Here is a 20,606-nt window from a genome sequence, read left to right on the forward strand (position 1 = left end):
AGGCTAGAATTTTGAAGGCTAGATTTTTAAAACTTCGAAGGATGACGTCATATTTCTGAGAAACGTCAAAAACGGCCATTTTGGAAGAAATCCAGAATTGAGACACAACAACAATAGTTGCAACGGCGACAACAACGATAAATGAGAGAAAAAACGAAGATACGACAGAGTGTTAGCAGAGACCGCTCCGAGTTGCAACGATTGTGTCGCTACAATAATTGCAAGGCCATTCACAACAACGGTGAAGGGTAGAAGACAGCCTTCCGGAGAGGAGATAACGGTTTTATCTCCCCGGATTCAGGAATCCGGAGGGGTCTCGGGACTCGAACTGAAATCATTTTATATAAATTTTTAGTTTCTCTATTATGTCCTGAACTGAGTTGATTTACCATCTGAATTCATTTTTCGACGATGAGAAGCTAGGAGTTAGGGGAAAGGGTTGATCCATCTTCGATGGAGATGATGATTTTTATCTACTGAACAAAAACAATAATATAGTAAGTAAAAGGTAGCCCTGTTTTTAAGAGTGACCTCATGTTCTGGGGATACTGAGACCCAGACATGAGCTCACTAATTTTGCATGTATAAAAGTTAATTTGAGTGTTTTGACCAATGCCGAAAGCAGTAACGTTTTTGTCGATCCGATGTTAGAAAGACCACCAAAAGAACTGGCTTTGGTAGAGACGGTGAAAAGCATGTAGAGCTTAGTTTAGACGCTGGCCAGTCGTTTTATAGCTTGTTTTTATTTTCCGTCGATATTTACTTCCCGGCGAATGTATCATACCTTTGCTAAACCGTAAAAATGGGACGGTTGCCCTCCTGTTGACCTCAACTTAGTCTTATTGATCCTTTACCTTTTTTGTTCATGGCAAGTAATTCTTTGTTGAGTTCCTTCTCAATTTTCAGAATAAACTTATCAGTGGTTGCCTCTTTGTCAAAAACTGAGCAGATTGCAACAACGATTCCAGCCTTAATTCATACGTTTCTTTCCACATTATGCAAAAACCAACACCTCTATCAAAAGGCACAGCCAGCAACACATTATCTTTGAGATATTTTCTCGTTTTTTTAAATAACTTTGTCACTTGGGGTTTGCCTTACTTTTTTGTGCATATGCCTTTGCCGCGGCTCCTATCTCACATAAAGTTTCACCAGATGTTTTTTGGTTTTTCAATTGTGAGAGGAAACTGTCGATATCAGCCAAGAAGTGCGTTTCGTTAAATTTGTCTCTAATGGGATGTTTCGGGCCCATTGACAACACTTCATGTACCCATCCTGGCAGTTCTATGTTATCAAGCACCTTAACTGATCGCTCATTTCTCCCCCCCCCCCCCCCCCAAGAGGTTTATCTTGTCTCTCGGACAGTTTTTCTAACTTTTTTCTATGGTTTTCTGATGTTGTCTTTAAGCTTGCCTTAACTTGACGCCTCACAAAGCGGAAAAATGATAGTCTTTTATGTTGTTTTAACGTCTGTAAATCATTTTGTATCAATTTTATTAATCTGACGATGGTCATAGTTCCGAAAACGTTCGACTTCACATTTTAATAAATTTTCTTCTTAATATTAGTTAATTCATTTTTTGCTAGATGTTATGGGACATTTTATTTTCTTTTAGCAAACGACGTACTCTTTTTTTAATTAATGATTATTAAAGAAGAGTGTGTTTTTTTCTTAATCGCTAATTATCTAGAAATCTGATACTCTAAGTTTCGCTTTGATTTTTGTCTCTGTTGGCGAAAAAGTTTGTTTTAGATATTGTTCTGCACTCTACGCTTCTTGAGGAGATGGAGACGACCTTCGGTTTTCAACCGGATATCGAGGACGATGAAATACTTTTCGGTCCTGTGGAAAATTTCAACCTGTCATTCGCTCACAATCGCACAGTTGTAATGCATCACAGGTTTGTAAGCTTTTATATCCAAGCCCTCTTGCTGAATACATTAGACCCATCTTAGGAAAACTAGCAGAGATTTCATATGAGTCTAGGCATATGAAATTTTCTCGAAAAAGTTCAATATGAAAGCTCATTTTTTCGAGCCTGTTGTTCGAGCGCCAACGGAATGTCTGATATATTCAAGGAAAAACGGAACGACTGGATCGGCAAAAGTTTGTCAAATGTTCGCGAAGAGTTCAAGAACACAACAGGGAGAATCAAAGCTTTTAGCCTAATTGTTGTGATAAACTTATTAAATATATGTCCTTTTCCTTTGTTCAAACCGTGTGTTTTCAGATGGTTTATTTGATTAATTAAATTTACGAATACGATAATTTGTCCAAAGTCCCCCTCCCGCCTCTAGCTTAGGGCAGGTGAAGATCTATCCCTCAATCTATGGTATTTGTTATCGGAGCTTCATCATTAGATCGAGCAATCAAAGTTGCGAAACACCCCATTCAAAAATGACTCACAGGAAAATACTTTACTGTCGGTGGGCTAGGATTCCACTCAAATAACAGAAACCCCCTGAAAATTCTGCAAAAGCTGCTTGTACGAGGATCACTGATGAGTAAAAGCAATCTTAGTAATACCATCAACGCTCATCATAGCAACTACGACGAACCGTGCACAGCTGAAGAACTCTCTCGAAATCATCGGGCTATTCAAACATCGAATCAGTGCAATTTTGTACGCCTGTCGAAGAGGAAGTACAGGGATTTTTGACCGATTACTAGAGTTAAAAACCGAGAACCTTACGATAATCAACGTTCGCAAACACTTGATATCAAAAAGGAAGAATCAAGGAAGTTTAGTACTAGACGAGATACAAAAGTTCATCCCTCTTCTGTACTGGAAAAACAACTCCTCCGGACTGTTTTACGAAATAAGCGAAATCTTCGTAAACTAGTCTTGAAGAAAAGGTCGAAAACTAGAAAACTAAAATCAAAAAGGAAACCAAAGAACAAGAAGCAGTAAAATACCCTGGTAAAATCTATCGCTTTTCTTTAAACTTGCTCTGTAGCTTTTGACGTTTAATTATCTTGGAGCGGCAGAGTGAGCTGATAGAATTGTATTGATTAACGTGGTCAAGAGAACTCATTTCTTTCTTACTTTTGTAGCTTCTGAGGTTTAATGATCATGGAGCGGCGAAGTAGGAGGGAAGTGATTCTAAGAAACTTCATTTCTTTCGTGCTTTTTAGCTTCTGAGGTTTCGTTTTCTTGGAGCGGCAAAGCCAGAAGAAAGTGAGGTCATCAAAAATGCCCCCAAAACTCGCCATAAAGGCACAACATCAGTGAGTGATCCCGTTGAGCCCTGGGAATGCAAAATTTGCAAGGAAATATATGGAAACCCCCTAGACAAAGTCATGGAGTGTGAGCGTTGCCGTGAACACTACTGTGCAAAATGCCTGGCGCAGCCTATCACTACATGTGCCAACTACTGTTATTTGGTGTTGCACAGCTTGCTGTCCATCCGTGAAGCAACTTATCAGCGAAGAACAGGAAAGTGGAACCGATCATTCGACCAAAAAGTTAAGATACCAACTATGGATAACATGAAAAACATGATGAATGATCTCTATAAATTAACAGCAGGACCATCTCACGGAAATTTTAATGAACAGACAGGAATTTGGAAAGAAGTTGTGAATCGGAAATCGAAACCTTTGAAAGAGATCATCTTAGAAGCAACAGAAGAACAAAAGAGAGAAGAAGCTGAAGAAAATCGACGAAAAAAGAACATTGTGATCTACAAAGCCAAGGAGAGTGCAGCTACTGACAGTGCATCAAGGAAAAAAGAAGATGAGAAAATAGTTGAAATTTTTTTATCAAGTATCGAAATAAAAGATAAACAAATTGTGAAAACGATCCGAATCGGTCGGAAAACCAACCGATGAGGATATAAACAGACCATTGCTGGTTTCCTTCAATACTGAACAAGATGTTATTGAAATAAACCGAAAGTTGCCAAAGTTGAAAGAAGCCACTGCAGAAATCAGAAATCTCAGAATTAGCCCGGATCGGAGTTTGAAAGAAAGAGAAGCAGTGCGAAACCTAGTTACGAAAGCAAAAAAACTTGAACGATCAGGAAGAAGGAAACTATGTAAATCTGGTTCGAGGAACGCAGATACTAAAAGTCAAGAAGAAAGCAAGACTACAAAAATAAATTTCTGGTACACAAATTTTGACACTAACACAAACGAATCATCAGGAATTGATCAAGTTAATTGAAGATAAAAAGAACCCACCAGATGAAATTGCTCTCGTAAAAGCAAAATCGAAAAATTCCAAAACCGAGTGGAATCCAGCTTGTTACAAAATTAACAACTATAACATTGAGTCAGTAAACATGAATGCAAACGACGGCGTGCGAGAAATTTTAATTTCCGTAATTAAAGATATAGACTACTGCATTAGACAAAACCCCGAACGAGTTACAAGAAATGATGATATGTGACATTGCTATCGATCGAAAATTTATCCGCTTGGCCGTTGTCTGCTGGAGCGAAAATTCACCAGAAGTGAATAACAATTGCCTTTGCCAATCAATCAAAGAACTATGCGAAAAAGATGTGAAGGAATTTACTGTAAACTTGGGCGACACAAACTTTCCATCAATCAACTGGAATGATTGCAGTACAACCAAGGACGAGGAGAGCAAGGAATTCAAATTTCTTCAAGCAGTTAGGGATGTATTTCTAACCCAACACATCGATGAACTAACTCGCATTACTGCCGGATATAAACCATCACTACTAGATATAGTTTTAACTGATGCCGGTCTAAGCGACCTAAACACTAATATCCAACCACCTCTGGGACAGAGCGACCACGTTCTCATAGAAGTGGAGTTACCCGCGCACCGCAAAATTAGTAAGACCATGATTAGATACAACTTCGCTAAAGGAGACTACGACCAAATGTGAGATGAAGTAAAAAATTTGTCGTTTCTTCACAGTGAAGACAATGTTGAAAAACTTTGGACGGGTTTGCGCTAACTCCTGACTGAACTAACAAAAAAGTTTGTATTATTAACTAGGCTCAATCCAGAGTGTAGAAACAACTTACTATTCACCAATACCACTCGACAGGCAATCAGAGCAAAAAAGAAATACTGGAAAAGTTTTGCTGCAATGGAACAAAGTAAATTTTGACTATAAGTAAACAAAGTAAACTATAAAGAAAAAAGAAATGCTGTTAGGACAGCTACTCGAAATGATCAAAGGGCAAAGTAAAGTGAAATAGCGAAAGTTGTAAAAATGAAACTAAAAAAATTCTGGAACTATGTGAGACAGAAAACCGTGTTACAAAATGCAATACCAGCTTTAGTGCAGGATGATGGATCTTTAACGACCAATGAGATCGAAAAAGTTGAAGTTTTGTCAAAATTCCTCTCATCAGTCTTCACACACGAACCACCAGGAGAATGGAAGATTCCAGAACTGGATATCACCCATTCAATAAAGGACTATCCAGAAATAACAGAGGAATTGAAATTGGTGAAAGAGCAAGACTCACTCAATACATCGAAATCTCCAGGGCTCGACAAAATTCACCCGAAACTTCTGTTTGAATTGAGAGAATTCCTGACTCAAGTTCTAACAAAAATTTTAAACAAATCTTGGGACGAAACGAAGCTACCTGAAGACTTGAAACTTGCGCACATTGCCCCTATCTTCAAAAAAGGGAAAAAATCGTTAGCTGACAACTATCGTCCAGTAAGCTCAACATCAATAATTTGTAACATTTTTGAGAAAAATAATTAGAGCCCATCTTATGGAACATCTAGAAAAAAATGAAATCCTTGTAAACGAACAGTTTGGTTGTCTGCCCGGTAGATCATCACAATTACAACTACTGAGAGGATGATTTTACAAAAACAATAGATAGTCGCCGGATGATTTCACTGGATGATTTCTGGATGATTTCACAAAAACTGCTGTATGATTTCACAAATGATTTCACAAAAACAATAGATGATTTCACAAAAACTGGATGATTTCACAAAAACAATAGATAGTCGCTGAGAAACGGATGTTATCTTCTTGGATTTCAAGAAAGTGTTCGACTCGGTTCCGCACAAAAGGCTGATAGGATTTCTAAAACAATATGGAATAAAAGGAAAAACACTGGGCTGGATCAACGAGTTTTTATTAACGAGACGACAAAGAGTTGTGATAAACGACAGTAGATCTGAATGGAAAGATGTTCTGAGTGGGACTCCCCAAGGATCTGTACTTGGACCTGTTTTGTTTGTAAAATATATAAATTCAGTGCCAAACACAGTCAAATCAAAAATATATATGCATTTGCAGACGATGCAAAACTATACAGAGAAATTACGTTGAGTTGCTGCAATAAGATCTAAGAAAACTGGAAGAATAGTCAGAAAATAGTCTTTTACATTTCAATGAAGATGAATATGTACATATGATAATCTCAAATGGAGGATCAAATCGTATGAACTTTACGATAAACAGCCTTAGGATCATATGAACTTCACGATAAACAGCTTGAAACGGTAGAAGAAAAACACCTTGGAGTGATCATCGATAGTAAACTCTCCTTTGACTCTCATATCTTCGCAAAGGTTAAAAAGGCAAATTCTATCATTGCAGTTTTTAAGAAAAGATTAAATTGACTATACCTGTATTTTTAAATGTTTATAAAGCCCTCATAAGGCCTCATTTGGAGTTCTGTAATCAAGCCTGGTACCCGCGATTAAAGAAGAACACAAGATTAATCGAAAATGTGCAACGACGAGCGACACTAATGGTACAAGGTCTGCAGACACTAAGCTACAATGCAAGGTTAAAGAAACTAAAACTACCGTCACTTGAATACTGCAGAAGGCGAGGAACAATGATCGAAATGTTCAAAATAGGTTACAACCGCTATGACCCAAAAGCTACGAAAGACATGTTCGAATTGAATTATCGTGACGCAAGGACAAATGACAAAAAATTGATAACGAAGAAGGCCAACTTCGAATTGCGGAAAAACTTTTCTACCATTAGATCAGCTACAGATTGGAACATGTTGCCAGGAGAAGTAATTGAATCGAAGACCGTGAACGCTTTCAAGAACAACCTAGACAAGCATTAGAAGAAAAGCGGAATGAATAATTCGGAGACTAATTAATCGAAAAGGAGTACATCATGAGCTAATCGATAGAGGCGACAAAACGCCTAAAAGATCAGAAAAAGAACTGAACTGAACTGAAGTTGAATGAATTACTTCAAAATGTATAAGATCTTAAAAGAATTATAATCCCAGCCAAATAAAAATGTACTCCGGCATGGCTAGTCCTGATCCCTATTGAATTGGGGAATATGCCATGATCAAATCCAATTTGGGCTGTCTGGGGGAGACTCATCAAGTTTTTAACAGTCAATAAAGTTTGTTATTTACATTTAACTTATTATAAAATTTTATTAAAGGTTTTTGTAGATCGATATTTGATCTACTGTACATACTGATCTTTGATCTACTGTACATACTGATATTTGATCTACTGTACATACTTTTTAATCTACTTATACATTATTTCACTTGCGAGGTTAAATGTTTTTTTTACATATATTGTAGATTTTTGAGATATAGTTGCAGTTATTTTCACGTGCAGTCAGGAACAATTTATGAGAATTCAAATATAACTATCAAGCCCTAATGTGGTGGGAATTGTTTATTTTTTTTCAAATTATTTTAGAGAAAGTGTTTTTTTTGCAAATACAGATATGTTATCTGGTAGGGTTTTTGAAAGGCTTCTTCTCAAAAACATGGGTCTTTTTTTCAGATTTAAACAATTTTACTGTAATTCAAAGTTGCTCTGTTAATCGTAAAATAATCAGCGCTGATTTTGATTAAATGTTTTTTTGCTGATTTATTCAAAATCAAGAAGAGTTTTGCTCGTTTGGTGAGCAGTGGTTACATCATGTTGTAGATTTGTTTTAGAATTTACTTTTTTAAAATTTTTATAAACAATTTTTTGATTAGCCACTTTAAATGGGTTTTATGATTGTTTTTTTTTATTGCAAAAATGTTTAGAAGGATTTTTTTTGTAAGTCTTGATTGGCCGTTTAATTAAAAAAACGCATAGCGTACTATTATTGAAATTAGGATGGATATTTCAATTAAAATTTTCTCCTATTTTGACAGGCGGCGTCTTTGTCCATCGTTGTCTTGGCAGCAGTGTTGGAATAAATTCCTTCATCAAGCGTTTCCTAATAGGGGTTGAGAGTTGTTGGGCAAATTTCTTTTGTCGACTGACGGCTGTTGGGTTTGTAGAGGTGGCTTGGTCTCATGCGCTCTCCCGAGAAGAAACTGATTTGGTGTGAGGGCTTCAACATCTTCGGGCGATCATGAAACTGTGGTGATGGATTTTGCGTTCATGAAGTGTTCAACTTCGCAAAGAACGGTGTTGAATATGTCGTCTGTTAGAATCTGGCTTCCTATGATGGCATAGAACGAGTCTTTGACTGATCTTATGAGTCGTTCCCATACACCTCCGAAATGAGGATCATAGGCAGGGTTGAAGGTCCATTCAATCTGATGGTTGGCGTAGAATTGTCGAGTAACATCGGCGTCGAAGTGTCTGTTGAGTTCTTTTTCGGCTGCGGTGAAATTTGTACCGGTGTCAGAAACAATTTTTGCTGGTTGTCCTCTGCGTGTGAAGAATCGTCTTAAGGTACTGATGAATGCGTCGGCTGATTGGTCCTGGCACATCTCAAGATGTACGGCTCGTGTTGTTAGGCAAGTCATTATAACGCCGTAGCGTGTTGTAGTTTCCTGCGATTTTCGAAGCAAACGGTCCAAAGAGATCTGATCCTGTTTGTTGAAACGGGAAGGATTTATCTTCTGGAAATCTGAACGCGGGTAGAGGCGCAAGTTCCGGCTGTAGTCCAGTTGACTGGTGTCGTCGGCAGTCGTTACAGTTTTTTATGATCTTGTCAATTTGTGCGCGAACACAGAGAATCCAATACTCGTTTTGAAGAATATTTTTCAAGTGCTGGCGTGTCAAATGCTGGTTGTCTTTGTGGGTTTGTCCTATAAAGAGGTGAACTGCTGGGTGGTTTACATCAAGGATAATCGGGTGTTTTATGCAATAGTCCAATTGAGATTTCTCGAGGCGTCGACGTGCTCACAAGAGTCCGTCTTCAACTAGAAATGGTGACAGATGTCAAGTCTGCTAGTTGTGTTGATTGGTTTATTTTGTGTCAATACATTGACCTCTGGGTTGAAGCTCTCTCGTTGCGTCTGCTTGAAGGTAAAGTTCTTTGCGGCAATCATGTTGTTGCTTGTCAGTTCGGTTGTTGGGTTTTCGTTGCGGGAGTGTAGTCCTTTATCTTTAAAAATCCTGGCGGCACGCATCACGTATGCGGTTGTTCGGAGAATTTTTTTCCATTTGGAGAATCTGCTGTAGTCGATGAAACTTTCTACTGTCTTTTCGGTGGAAGCTTGAAAAGCTAGCACTAGGGTTATTGCTATTTCATCTATGTATCCAGTTCGATCGTTGAATTGCAAGGTACCCGTATTGGCGTCATTTAATTGTAGCTTTGGTCAGTTGCATTCTGGTTCACATATAAATTTTTGTCCGGTGAACCATCTTGACTTCTTACTGAATTCCGATAGGGGTATTCGACGGGTTCCGTTGTCTGCTGGGTTTAGGGGTCCTGGGCAATGTTTCCATTGACTCGCTTGGGTGCTTTCCAAAATTTCTGCAACTCTATGAGTCACAAAATTTTTTTTTGTGGTTTAGCAGATCCCTGTATCCATTGAAGCGCTGTTGTGCTGTTGGTCCACATATGCGTAGAGCTGATGTCAATACTTTGTTCTCTGCGAATGAACTTTGCGGGGCGAGCACCAAAAACTGCCGCAGGTAATTCTAATTTAGTTATTTTGTGTTGTGTTAGAGGAGCCACTCGAGCTTTTCCTAGAACAAAGGCGCTGCTGGTTTGCCGAGTGGCACTGTTGCTGTATACAAAATAAGCGACTGCTGCTAGGGCGCTGTAGGAGGCATCTGAAAAAACATGAAGAGCGATGTTGTCGTAGCTGTATCCAAAATAGTGTCGAGGTCTTTCCACTGTCTGTAGATCGTTTCTCTCGTCGAGAAGCTCAAACAGTTCAGGTATCATTTCTCATGTAATTTGGTCGTCCCACTTCATTCCTTTTCTCCAAATTGCTTGCTGGATTGTTCGTAGTCGAATAGTAATAGGTGCTGCTATTCCAATTGGGTCAAAGGTTGAAGCTGCGCGAAGTAGTTTTCGTTGTGTAGGTTTCTTCTGGGCGAGTTCGTGTAATTTGTCAGTAGTGAAACTGAGTGTATCTTTACTTACTCTCCATATTATTCCGAGAATTCGCTTGAAGATTTTGGGGTCCTTAATTTCGTCTACGGTGATGGATCTATGTTCATCTGGTATTGTTTGCAGAGTTCTATGATCCGTAGTGATCCACTTCGTCAGATTGAAGCTTCCTTGTTGTAGTACGTGTCGAAGGTCTTTATGATTTTCACTGCGGTGTCAATGTCGTCGGTGGCTTCGAAGAAGTCGTCCATGTAGAAGTTCTCGTAGACAAGTTTTTGATGTGGGGATAGCTTCTATTATTGTCGTCTGCGCAAGTTCTTAATGCGTAAATTGCAGAAGTAGAAGAACATTTGGCTCCAAAAAGGAATCGAGTGTACTCAAAAAATTTGGGTTTTTCCGCTCCCCAGAGGAAACGAAGAAATTTTTTTGTCTTCGGGGTTAACAGAAACCTGCATATACATCCCTTCAATGCCGGCAGTGATGGGATGCTTTCCTTCGCGAAATCGGGTAATTACTCCTAGTAGATTGCAGAGCAAGTCAGGTCCAGTGAGAAGCATATCATTCAGACAAATTCCTTTAAATTTGGATTTGGCATTGTAAACACGGCGAAGTTTTCCTGACTTGTTTGGGTTGAGTACGCCATGTTCAGGTTAAATCCATCCTGTCGAAGGTATTTCGTCTGGCTCTAATTTCCGTATGTAGTGCTTGCCGAGATCCTGGGCAATTGTATTCTGGTAAAGAGCCAACTTTTCTGAATTCTTGTTAAGTTGTATTTTCATCCGGTTGTACTGGGCAATAACTGCTTTATAGTTGTTGGGAAGTTTTGCATTTGATTTCCACAGAAGCGGTTGTCGTATAATGATATGGTTTTCCGAAGTGTTTGCATAGGGTGTCTTTCGACCGATGACATCGTTATTTCAGGTGATATGGTATAGGCGAGAAGATCCGAGATTTGTGTGTCGTCAGTTGATATCTGTATTGGGGTGGCTGTTGCTTGGTGGCTTAAAGTATCCAATGTCGTCGTTCGGTCCTGCTATTGTCCATCCTAGGGCAGTAAGAACTGCTCGAGGAACATTTTGATTTCCTTTGATGATGGTGTTCGGGCTGATGATGTCAATATTGTCCGTTCCAGTCACAAGGGCTACGTCGTTGTTGTTGAAGTCTGGAAAACATATAGCCTTAAGGTGGTCGTATTGGCTGCAGATGTCGTTCAACTTTTCGGGGTCCGCTGCATTCAAGTTGATGTATTCGAGTTGATGTTCTCTAATATCCACTTTCTTAGCCTCTATCGTTTGCGGGTTGAAGAAATCTCCAATGAGAAGTTGTTCCTGATTGTTAGTTTCCTCCAGTTGAAGATATGTTGCTGTCGGTTGCGATATGTAACTGTTTGTACTTCCTGTATCCAGAAAGGCGTATACATTAAGGTATATGTTGCGGTGTCGTAATGTTACTGGTAAAAGTAGCAGCAGTGAGCTGTTGATTCTTGGTATCTTCTTTTGGCTGGCAAGATGGTTGACTTGATTCGGGCGCTGGTTTGGATTAAACTTTGGTGTTCGTCGTTCGCGATGTAGAGTTGTATTATGATGCTGATTGCATTTGCTGCATGTGTGCTTTGATGGGCAGTATTTGACTTGTTGGCCAAGGCAGTTAGAACAAAGTTTTTTCCAAAACGAGTCTCTTCTTCTCTTCCAAAGATGAATTCTGATACTTGCTGCAGTATTCTGGGCGGTGAGTTTGTCCGTCGAAGGGACTTGGGGGTCGGGCATTCGCACTCCAATTTTGAGAAGTCTTCTGTGAGGGCTGGTTGGTTGATGGTCGAGATCCGATCGCGTGTCGAAGTCGTGGGGCTATTTGTTGTCGATAGCTCGAGTCCAGGGTCATTTGCTGCGGTTGCATAGGTGGTAAGTGATCGCATGCTAATGCAAACTGTCTTATCCAGTCCGTCCTTGAAGGCGATGAGATTAGGCTGGTCGATGTTCGGGGCAGTGATGTACTGTCCACTGAAGCTGCTGTTGGTGTTGCACTTTGCTGACGGCAAATTGTACGTATATTGTAGAGTTCAAATCGTCTTTGAACCCAAGCGTCTGAAACGTTACTGATGAATGTGGAAAATTCCATGTACGAATCCCTGCGATGAGTTGATGGTTGCTTGAAGCTCTGCAGTCTGTTGACGAAGTCATTGATAATGATGTCGGGTCGTCCATATTGTCGTCGTAGTTCATGGAGGGCAGCGTTGTACATAGTGCTATTTCATGAGTAACCAGAAATAGCTTGATTTGCTGTTCCAGTCGTTAAAGTCTGCAGATGAGTCATCTTTTCGGCGTCCGAAATGGGTTGATTATGAATTGTTGCTTCGAAGCGTTCGAACCACATGCTCCATTTCATAGCTTTTCCGTCAAAAGGCTCGATTTTTACTTTTGGGGGTCTAGTCATGAGACTGTAGTTTGTTCGCGACTGTCCGTTTCTTGATGTCTGAGATTCTGCTGCTGAAATGAACTGCTGCTCTGTAACTATGTTGAAGCTGAGGCTTGCGTTGGTGTTGTCGTGTTCTGTTTATTGAAGCGATGGTCTGTTTATTTCGAAACTTGTCTATGGGACTTGCTGCTGAGTATCTGGGCTATCTGAAGAGTTTTGGTCCTCTACTGTTTGCTGAGCTGATGATCCGGGCTGATGGCTGCTGCCGGATAATGTTGACGTCTGGCTAGAGTCCCTATCTAGTATTGGCTGTTGTTGCACTGAATCAGCTGTGTGGGGGGCTTGAACTGTGGTGGCTTTAGTGTTCTGCTGTTATGGAGTTGTCTCTGCTGTATTTTCTTGTAGCATCTGTCTAAATTCATCCATGATGTCGTCGTGTTCGTCTTGGATATCAGTGAAGCGGTTGATGAGATCCTCCGCAGTGGCGTGCTCAGTCGGGTGGTCCACAAGGTATGCAGTGGCGTCTTCCAAATTGCTGAGAATTTTCTTCAGCTATGTTGTAGTTCGTATTGATGTCACTGATGGCTTTTCGTACTCATCTGAAGAGGCGCTCTAGTTGGGCGATGAAGATTTCTCTGGGGGAGAGTCGTTTTGTTGGGCATGGCTAGTTTGTCGTAGCTGATCGTTGTTGTCGTTGCAGTTGTTGTAGCTGTCGTATCCAGTCGTAGTTTTGACCTACTCTGTTAGTTCCTGTCCTAGGTAGCTAGACCTAAACTTTCGAAGGAACGAAGCGAGAGAACAATAGTGCGGTAAACAAATTTTCAACTAAGTATAACGAAATAAAATAAGCAATTGAAAGTTACAAATGCTTGATAGTAGTTCGTTCCGATACTTAAACAGGTGGAAAATAATATAAACCAAACGTAAAGTTAACGTCCCTTTACCAAAGTTAAGCTATGGGGTGTCCGAATGGTTAAACCGATTTTTTTTATCTTAAGCAACTGCAAAACGAGTGTTCGTTGGTTGGCACTAAAGACAAACTGTGCTTCCAGCCTGGTCAAGGGGTAGAGCAAGGGTGTAGTTTCTGGCAATTTAGCTGAGTGCCATATAGAAAACGAAAATGTAATCTTTTCTAGTTTACACGGTGTACTTGAGTCTTTCTTACTTTGAACGTTGATTTGATTATAAATTAGTTGGTTGCACGTGTTTGGTAATTCAGTTTTGCCTTTTTCCTTATTTTGTATTTGCTGAGTTCTGGTTTTCAATTTCTTTCCCGGAGTTTTCCTGATTACATATGAAAAGTTGAAGTCATCTAAGATGGTTGTCAATTGTCAAATTGGCATATAACAAGGGCGCATGATGTACGAGAACTTAGAAGAACAACCATGTGTGTACACTGCATGTGCACTTTGCGGATTTGTGATAGCCAACAGGCTGAGTTTTTCTAATTGTACAGACCATTTTTCGCCGTTCGCTCGGAGATGCGAGTCTATGTAGGCTGTTTCTCCAATAGCAGCTCCAAGATGTTTTGCTCCTGATGTAGTCACGCTAATTCCGGTATCAGCAATTATCTACTGGGCAATCTCGTAATGTTGAAGTTTTGTTATCAGCCATGTTCTTCCAGCGTTTGGAAAACCACCAATCAGTGGTCAACCAATGTCTTTGTTTTGTATCGCAAGTTGGTGAAGCTCAGCTCCGTCTCAGTATTTAACATGCGTTTCACTTGACTAATGCTTAAGAAGTACTTATGTTGACATGTTGAAATGCCAATAAAACAAGACGTTTAAATTTTTCTGAATGCTGGAATACGGCTGTGTATCCATACAAAGAATTGAATGCAAATGTCTGAGTGCATCGTCGGTTTCTCCTCATTAGTAAGTGCGCGAATGCTTTTTCTTTATTTCTGCTTTAAAAGTTTGTTTTCAGTTGTTAAAAGTTTTTCGTTTCGGTGAGTATTCCATTAAGTTAAAAATAACAACTTTATAGTGTTGTGCTGTCTTGTTTCTTCCGGTGGTTGTTAATCCGAAGAAAAAACCGCAAAAAATTGAAATTTCAATCCTTTAGCCTATGATTGAGTGCTATCATTTTTTTTTAAAAGTTGGAATGCTAAACGGACTCAACCGCTTATACTAAATCTGGTCTTTAATTATGACCACTCAAACATTTTTATCGTTTTGGAGATATGACGTTTTTTATTGATTTTTGAAAACTATCTTAAAATTCGATTTTTTGAGCGCAATAGAGGGGTGGTGTCAAGCTGTTCCTAGAAGTTGTAGATGTGGTATCCAAATATGACTGCACAATGCTTTTCATTTTCCGAAATATGAAGTTACCATGGTTTTCTTCTAAAAATTTTAAAAAATATATATAGATTTGGAATGCTAAATCTTTATTCTTTTTCCATTGAATGGGTACTAGAATTTTTTTTCTCGTAAAGAACTTTTTGCCCGTAAAGAACGAAATGGTAATCAATTCAAAAGCACCATAGTTGGTGTAGTGTGTACTAGTTGCATATTAGGCATATGCTTGGGTTCTTAGAGTTCTTTTAAGAGTATTTTTCTTTGTTTAATCTTTTTCGCGTTGATTATTGTAAAATGATATGAAATTGTTTGGCAATTGTGTATTGTCTATCTGAAAAAAAATCAGAAGTCTTTTTTCATCAGTGTGCTGTTTGCATTCAGTTTCATTGCGTGTATTCTGCATAGCTGGCAGGTTTAAACGTCTGTTGGTCTTGTGATGAGGCGACATTTAGTACCTCATTTGATTTATTGTCTTTTGCAGCCATGCTGCAGATTTATATACCAGTCTGCTCAAGGTCACTGGTTTGGCCTTATCGAGGGACACACTGTGTATGATCACTCTTATGTTCTGATACATCGCTTGCTAGATGTAAACTTTATTCAACCTTTATTTAATTTGTTTCTCTTAGTCAGAGCCTGACTAACTAAATCTAAAGTAACCAAGAATCTAAGCAACTAATCTATCAATTCACTATTACGAACAATCTAGTTTTGTCCTTTAAATCTCGGCAAATGTCATGGCGCAGCCAGCAGTTCCTGTGAACGAAGACAGGACTGACCTGTTGGGTATTCCTCCTTTTTTGGGCAAAACCTTCGATTAACCCGCCATTCCTTTGGGAATCTTGGATTGGACAATTCTTCCTGGCAGTGGGGTTGAAAGATAATCTGAACCCTCAGGATGTATTAGCAGAACCCGTGGAGGTCATCGACGAACCACCCCCAAAAGCTGAGACTGTAGGTGCAACGGAAACCGCTGCGGAGACCGATGCACGCCTCCTCAGAGATCAGGCAGCAATTCGTCGCGTTAATGAGTTCAATATCGAGCGCAGAAGGAAAGGACCTAGAATAGGCTTAAACTGGTTTTATCACGAAGCAGAAGCCCGACTGAAGTCACGGCTGTTTTTCGCTCTAGGAAACGAAGGGAAACGACGCTTCGCGGATTCCTACCCGCATACGGACATTAGTGTTACCCCTTTTCGTGATTTTCACAAGGCTTGCGAAACACTATTCAAGATAGAACGCGATTATACTGTTGAGCGCATTAAACTGTACAATAATATCTTTATGTTGGAAAACGATACTTTTTCTTCATTTTACGCTCGCCTCAGTGCTCAAATTGCCTTGTGTAATTGGCCACGTGCTCAAGAGAGGGATACTCTGAAAGATCTTTTCATAGGACGAATTCGTGATGTGGATGTTCAACAGCAATTGATTAAGGCAAAAGCAGACTTAGATGATACATTTCAACTCGCTCTGGAGTGTGAAAAGGGGGCTAGCACGTCGGCCCAGTTCCAAAAACTACTCCCGCATAACCAGGTTACCGGCAATATAAAGGTAAAACAAGAGCCCACTTTCTCAATACAGTCATCTAGAGGAAAGCGGAATACTCCTCAGAACAACTTCAATCGACCAAATACACTAAGTAACAAAAGCAACAAGGCATGCTATTTCTGTGGCAATCCTTTTAGCCCGGAACACAGAAAGTCGTGTCCCGCTCGAGAGGTTACATGCAACCTTTGCAAAAAACGAGGCCACTTTGCTAAATGTTGTAATTCATCAAGACGGCGTGTCAATTTGGTCGATGATAGTGAGGAAGTGACAGACCCCTCAATCGATTGCAACTTCATAGATGCAGATTATGATAGCGAACCTGAATACAGTGTGCTACAGCTAGAAAGTGCCGTTAGGATAGATAGCATTGAGCTCCTCAGATCAAACAAAGGGAAACCGAGAAGCCTTAGTATCCAGCTGCGTACGGGATCGAGCTTTTTCTATTCAACTATCGACACTGGAAGTCCGGTCTCATTTATTAATAAACGGACTTGCGATTTAATATTACAACGCAACCCGTCTTTCAAATTTCGAGATATCGCACGGTACCCTATAGACACTCTGTATGTCGATTACAATAAAAAACCGATTCGCCTCCTTGGCTCAGTTTGTCTCCCGATCTCGTCTAGTGGTTGGAAAGTGGAGGAGGCTTGTTTTCTTGTCTCCGAGAACAGAACAAAAAATCTGTTGGGTCTAGACCTGCAAGACCAACTGGGTGTAGTGACCACCCAACTGAGGGCAGAACACGTTCAGCAACTTGAAGTTCAGAACCAAGATCCTATCTCTGATTATTGGAGTTCTTTCTTCGCCAAAAAATACGCGCATGTGTTTAATCGATTAGGAAGATCAAAAAACCACAAAGTGTTTCAAATTTCAAGTATCCTTTGGTACCGCGTCAAGTTAAGGGACGTAAAGTCCCAATTCACATCCAGGATAGAGTCGCTAATGAGATCAAACAATTGGTAAAACAAGGTCACATTGAGAAATTGGATAAATGTACGACCGATTATTTCATAGCACCCATTGTACTGACCGCCAAGAAGGACGGCTCGATAAAACTCGCCTTAAATGCTAAACCGATGAATGCGCAAATCTGGAAGAATAAATACCAGATGCCAAATATTCACGAACTTGTTGATTCGGTGGCCCAAATAATCACTAAAGACGTACCTGGCACCGTTTGGTTCACCTCGTTAGACTTGAAATATGCTTTCAGCCAGCTGCCATTGTCGTCAGTTACCAGCAGTCATTGTAATTTCAATATTTTGTGTGGAGATGCTACGGGGACTTATCGGTTTAAGACAGGGTTCTATGGGTTGACCGACATGCCGACTCAGTTTCAAAAGGCGATGGATTGTACCTTGCAAGGATTGGAAGGTGTAATTTGTTACTTGGATGACATTCTAGTAGTCACGAAGGGAGATGTCCAAGAACATAATAATTTGGTCGAGAGAGTGATGCAGCGACTCGATGCAGAAGGCTGGGCATTGAAATTCAGTAAGTGCGAGTTCTCAGTAAACCAATTAACTTGGTTAGGTTACGGTATAAATGAGCACGGGTACTCTCCGAAATTTTCAAAGATTGATGCGATCCGATCACTTAAACCCCCCAAAACTTTAAAGCAGCTCCGCTCGTTTATGGGGACGTTAAATCATTTACAACGATTCATACCTGACCTACACACTTATACCGTTCATTTCCGAGAATCTTTAAAGGAATGTAATAAACAGTCTTTCCGGTGGGGGGAGGAACAAGATAATGCCTTCAAGAGTATCATAAATCTGTTGGCTAACATTCCCAATTTATTCCATTATGACTCTTCAAAAAAGTCTCGGGTAAAATGTGACGCTAGTCATAACGGGTTAGGAGCATGCTTGGAACAGGAGATCGAGCCGGGGGTTTGGGCTCCAACTGCGTTTGCCTCACGCTTTCTCAATAATGCTGAGACAAAATATAGTACGAATGAACTTGAGTTGTTGGCGATCGTTTGGGCGTGCGAACATTTTCGTACTTATTTGTTGGGCAATCGTTTTCAAGTATTGACCGACCACAAAGCCATCATTTCGGCACTGAGCGAAAATTATAATAACAAATCCTATCAGTCGCGCCTTTCGCGTTGGGCGGACCGGTTACTACCATTTGACTTTGAAGTTATTCACGTGCCTGGGGTTACGTTAGGCATTGTGGACTATCTGTCTCGCCATCCAACCTTCTCAGCTCCAGCGCCATCAATTTACGATGAACTTTTTGTTGTAAAGTCTATTGAGGCTTTCAATTCGGCCTTATCATTTATTAATACATTCAATATACTCGATTCGGCTAGTAAATTATGTTCTCCGTCGCAAGAGGTCGATGTGCCTCAAACTCTGAAATCAAATTGTTTTCTCGACCAATCAAATCACGTTATGCAAATTCGCGCGTACGGTCTCTCACCGAGTGAGGGCGTCGAGTCATGTTGTTTCAGAGTTGACCAATCAGAAACGGGTATGCTAATTAATAATCGTAAACCAAATTCGCTCGCCTTGAATCATTGTCTCCGACCTGAATTGTTAAAAGATAGTTGCAACTCTTCCTTCTCATCTTTATTTCACTCAACAAAATCTCTTTCACTTCACTCATCTATTAACTACAACATGAATCCATCTAATCCTACTGCACTACCACATTCCGCTCTTCAACATACTAACGACAAACCACCAACTCAACCAGCTCACCTTACTGAATCACACCCATCACACAGCTCAATGGAGGAACAAGCAGAACTCCTCTCTTTTGTGGAAAATTTCACCTTGAGTTCCCCTAATTTTCGACGGCCGAGCCCGCGCCCTTCAGTAACATCGCGTCAAGTAGGACGAATCTCTCGCCTGGATCAGGTGCGCCAACGTAATCGGACCAGAGAGCGTGCGGCGAAGACCCGATTTGTTGCTGCCAGGACTGCCTCTAGAAGGGAGGGACACAACCAGCTTTTGGAGGCTATGAGGAAGTGCCGATTATCAAGACCGGGGAGAATCCACACTGCTGGTAAAGTTGGCGTGTATGCAATCAATGGTGGAAAACCTATCATCTCAAAGTCCAAGAAAGAAGCCTAAGGCAGCGGTTGTCAACAACTGTGGGATAATTGACAACAAACTGGCCATTCCAGAAGTTTTGAGGCCAGCTGTCCTTGCCCGCCTTCATCGGTCGCATCCGGGCCAAGAGGCCATGATGTCAGCCTCAGAGTACATTTGGTGGCCGTTCTTGAACCGGCAGATAGTCGACACCTGCGAGAAGTGCCGCGAGTGCACATTGTATGGTAAGAACCTAAAGCCCGTTAAAACTTTTCATACCGCTCAATCTTTGCCCCAGTTGACGGGGCCAAATCAGGAGTTGCAGTTAGATTTTGCTGGTCCTATTTTGGATGACAAAGGTGTGAAAATATTCCTCTTAGTAGCTATCGATCGCTTCTCGAAATTTCCTTCCGTACTTATTACAAAAACCACTGGGGCTAAAAAGGTTACGAAATTTCTTGAATCTTAGATCCGAATTCATGGTTTACCTCATTCTATCAGGACTGATCACGGCTCCGGGTTTAAAAACGACATAGTACAACAATTCTGTTCTAGTAAAGGTATTAAACATATCCTTTCTCCAGTCGGAGACCATCGAGGCTCTGGTCTCGTCGAACGTACGATACAGACTATAAAACGCAAGTTAGGCACTGAACAACTGGATCCTAATTTCGGTAATTTTAAAGAAGTACTCCATCGAATAATAGAAGATATTCGTAAAAATAATCATTCTACACTTAAGAAGTCACCTTTTGAAATGCACTTCGGACGTAAGCCCAATACTGAATGGTCACAAGCTTTTCATAATATAGTTAATTCTGATACTTCAGCACAGAGACTTGAACGCAACCTCTTAACGCCGGATCAAATTGCCAGTCAGGACTATAGTCGAGATCGTGTCAAGGTGGTGCCCAGAGGCAGTCTCAGTCCTCAGATTTCTCCGCGCTTCAACCCAATGTTCTCACTAGAGGGAAACATTGCTGAGAGTGAGCCGTACAAAGCGCTAGCTGATCTTGCTCGGGCGGCTAATAATTGGACACAGCATAAGAGAAACCT

General features: G+C 40.4%; 2 protein-coding genes across 4 annotated transcripts in view; both read left to right on the forward strand.

Annotated features, from left to right (window-relative positions):
• The first annotated feature begins 1,753 nt into the window (after nt 1-1,753).
• The window catches only part of LOC134845644 (uncharacterized), a 28,201-nt gene continuing 9,348 nt past the window's right edge, over nt 1,754-20,606 (forward strand). Inside the window, exon 1 of the mRNA XM_063862661.1 lies at nt 1,754-1,901. Within this exon, the coding sequence (XP_063718731.1) occupies nt 1,786-1,901 (116 nt within the window). The 5' untranslated portion in view covers nt 1,754-1,785. The remainder of the gene's footprint in view (nt 1,902-20,606) is intronic.
• LOC134845643 (mitochondrial inner membrane protein OXA1L-like) overlaps nt 2,166-20,606 on the forward strand; it is a 136,912-nt gene continuing 118,471 nt past the window's right edge. For 2 of the 3 annotated variants that reach the window (XM_063862660.1, XM_063862658.1), the window contains exon 1: nt 2,166-2,193. The gene's annotated coding sequence lies outside the window, so the exon portion shown is untranslated. The remainder of the gene's footprint in view (nt 2,194-20,606) is intronic. The other variant, XM_063862659.1, reaches the window with a different exon arrangement.

This window comes from Symsagittifera roscoffensis, chromosome 5 (assembly GCF_963678635.1).
Source record: "Symsagittifera roscoffensis chromosome 5, txSymRosc1.1, whole genome shotgun sequence".
In the NCBI taxonomy this organism is placed as follows: domain Eukaryota; kingdom Metazoa; phylum Xenacoelomorpha; order Acoela; family Convolutidae; genus Symsagittifera; species Symsagittifera roscoffensis.